The 3,160-nt window shown below is 38.8% G+C and overlaps 1 protein-coding gene across 2 annotated transcripts in view; it reads left to right on the forward strand.

Moving 5' to 3' along the window:
- LOC105985374 (cell cycle checkpoint protein RAD17-like) overlaps positions 1 to 3,142 on the forward strand; it is a 6,557-nt gene extending 3,415 nt beyond the window's left edge. For both annotated transcript variants that reach the window (XM_013015893.1, XM_013015894.1), the window contains exon 3: positions 2,651 to 3,142. In XM_013015893.1, the coding sequence (XP_012871347.1) occupies positions 2,651 to 2,932 (282 nt within the window). In that variant the 3' untranslated portion in view covers positions 2,933 to 3,142. The remainder of the gene's footprint in view (positions 1 to 2,650) is intronic.
- The last annotated feature ends 18 nt before the right edge of the window (positions 3,143 to 3,160 follow it).

Below are 3,160 nucleotides of genomic sequence, written 5' to 3' on the forward strand. Positions count from 1 at the left end.
TGAGGCCCTGGGTTCGATTCCTCAGCACCACATAAGCAAAAAGAAAAAAGCCAGAAGTGGCGCTGTGGCTCAAGTGGTAGAGCGCTAGCCTTGAGCTGAGGAGTTGAGGGACAGCGCCCAGGCCGAGTTCAGGCCCCACGACCGGACCCCCCCAAAAAAGGTATGTTGAAGAAAAATAATAGTGTCCTAGTTAGTAGTTATTACATTATGATTCTTCTTTCTTTTCACAAATTTAAAGCTAATATGAATTATTTGGATATATGAAATGGTTCTTAATTTGGCCACAGCACAATTGTTATTCTTTTTATTGCTATGTCTTGCTAAAATTATATATTTGAGAGAGAGAGAGAGAGTGTTTGTGTGTGTGTGTGTATTTATTGCTGCAAGTCAAACTACCCACAGCTTTGTTCATGCTAGGCAAATGCTATATTTATAAGATATATCTCTCCCTCCCCCCTCCTAGTTCTTGTATTTTTTGTTCATTTGTTTTTTTAAGTTTGTTTTTGTTTTTTGGTGTTGGTCCTGGACTTGATTTCAAGTCCTGGACACTGTCCCTGAGCTTTTTTGCTTAAGGCTGTCATGGTAGTACTTGAGCCACAGCTCTACTTCTGTTTTGTTTTATTTTTTGTGGTTAATTAGAGATAAGAGTTTTATGGACTTTCCTGCCCAAGCCTGCTTTGAGCCACCATCCACACATCTTGGTCTCCTGAGTAGTGAGGATTACAGGCGTGAGCCACCACCGACTTTGTTTTGTTGTGCTGATACTGGGGCTTGAACTGAGGTTCTCCCGCTGTAGCGGTCTCCACACCCATCCTCTTGGTTAATTGGAGATAAGCATCTTGAGGATTTGTCTTCCCAGGCTCTTTCATCTGAGATTCTTGATGTCAGCCTCTTGAATAGCGAGTATTATAGGCATGAGCTACCAGTGCCTAGCTTGTTCTGTTTATTAAAAATAGGTAATATTCATGTTTCAGGTATACCAAGAGTTTAAAAAATACTCTTCTTTATTTTGAGAAGATTATTAATATAAAGAATTAACTTATTTTCTTAGTCTGGTGTGATTTATCATTACATTGGCTAAGTAGGAAAATATTCAAATTTATGTGCTTACCGTAAAGTGGAAAAATAATAACATGGAGCCAGTTTGATTTATTTATTTATTTATTTATTTATTTATTTAGTTGGTTGTGGGGCTTGAACTCTGGGCTTGGGCACTGTCCCTGCACTCTTCATCTCAAGGCCAGTGCACTTGAGCCACAGCACCACTTCTGGTTTTCTAGTGGTTTATTGGAGATAAGAGTCTCACGGACTTTCCTGCCCGGGCTGACTTTGAACTGAGATCCTCAGATCTCAGCCTCCTCAGTAGCTAGGATTACAGGCGTGAGCCACCGGCGCCCAGCTTATTTCAAGGTCTAATTTGTTCATAGCCCTCAGGGAACAGAAGCAGGAAGAACTTGAGTTTCAGGCCAGCCTATATTATATAGCAAGACCTTGCCTTCAAAATAAAATAAGCCAGGGGGTTGGAAATGTTGTAGAGTGCTTGCCTTGCATTCAGGAAGTCCTGGGTTTGATTCTTCAGTACCACATAAGCAGAAAAAGCTGAAAGTGGTGGTGTGACTCAAGTGCTAGCCTTGAGCAAAAGAAGCTCAGGGACAGTGCTCAGGCCTTTAATTCAAGCCCCAGGACTGACAAAAAAAAGGAAAAAAAAAAGCCAAGCACAGTGATGTATGTCTGTTTCCCAGCATTTGGGAGGCTGAGGCTGGAGGATCACAAGTTGAGATTAGCTTAGGCCTGCATGTATTGCCCCTTTCACAAAAATTAAAAAGAAATGATGTGCCTGATCATATAAAATAATTTATTGAAATGAACTCTGGGAAATGGAAACCAGAGGAGGATAAGGTAGGGCACAGAAATGGAAGGACAAAGAGTGAACAAATGCAGCAGTGGTACTTTCTAGACCTTATGTTGAAAATGAACTATACAACTTGTAGGGGTGGGACAGGAGGGAAAAACTGGGAGGGGGCAAGGGTAGGGGAGACATTGTCCAAAAAGAAATCTACTTTTTATCTGACTTAGGTAACTGTAACCCTGCTGTATATCACCTTTCTAATAACAAAAAATTAAAAGTAAATAAGAATAAAAATAAAGTGAATAATATAAAGGTGAATAATAAAAAGGTGATGGGTTTTGTGGTATCTGCCTGTTATCCTAGTAGTCAAGTGACTAAGGCAGGATAATGAGTTTGAAGCTAGCTGAGATACATAGCAGGACTGCTGAGAAAAATAAATAAATAAGATAGTTTGGGATATATACATATATATTTGGGGGGGTCAGTTGTGGGGCCTCAATTCAGCCTGGGTGCTGTCCCTCAGCTCTTCAGCTCAAGGCTAGCACTCTACCACTTGAGCCACAGCACCACTTCTGGCTTTTTTTTTTTTTTTGCTTATGTGGTACTGATGAATCGAACCCAGGGCCTCATGCATGCAAGGCAAGTACTCTACCAACTGAGCCACATTCCCAGCCCAGTTTGTGATATTTTTATTTTATTTTGTGTTATAGGAATATTTTCATCCAGAGTAGTTCAGCTTTATAGAATAGAAGCAAAAAAAAATAATTTACCTAATTTTTGTTTATTCATTTGTGTTTTCAGGTAACAGGCTGGGTAGACCCCTCATTTGATGATTTTTCAGAGAATACATCCATCTCTACTATTACTACTGACTCTTCAGGTGTGAATAATTCCAGTCATAGAAGGAAAAATGTGACTTCCGTATTAGAAAGTAGCAGATTTCCAACTAGAAAAAAAATAAAGTTATCTCCTTTAGAAGAGTTTCATGGTCTAGAAAATTCAAATGGATGGATGTCTGAAAATGAACCATGGGTGGATAAGTATAAACCGGAATCTCAGGTACTGAATACCAAACCAATATGATTTAATTTCAGGGTGCATAAGGATAGATGGGAAGGAGAGGGGTTCCATTTTTATGTTCTAAGGCTGATTTTGTCAAATTATTCTGAAATTATACTATTTTTTTTGTCTTAGATGTAACTTCAACCTAGAACTGATCTCTTTATTTTACTAAGTATAATACCTCTTTATGTTCCCTTCCCAAAGCATGTTTCTGGAATTTAAAAAAGTTTTTTTTTTTTTTTTTTTTTT

This window comes from Dipodomys ordii, unplaced genomic scaffold (assembly GCF_000151885.1).
Source record: "Dipodomys ordii isolate 6190 unplaced genomic scaffold, Dord_2.0 Scaffold28, whole genome shotgun sequence".
NCBI lineage: Eukaryota > Metazoa > Chordata > Mammalia > Rodentia > Heteromyidae > Dipodomys > Dipodomys ordii.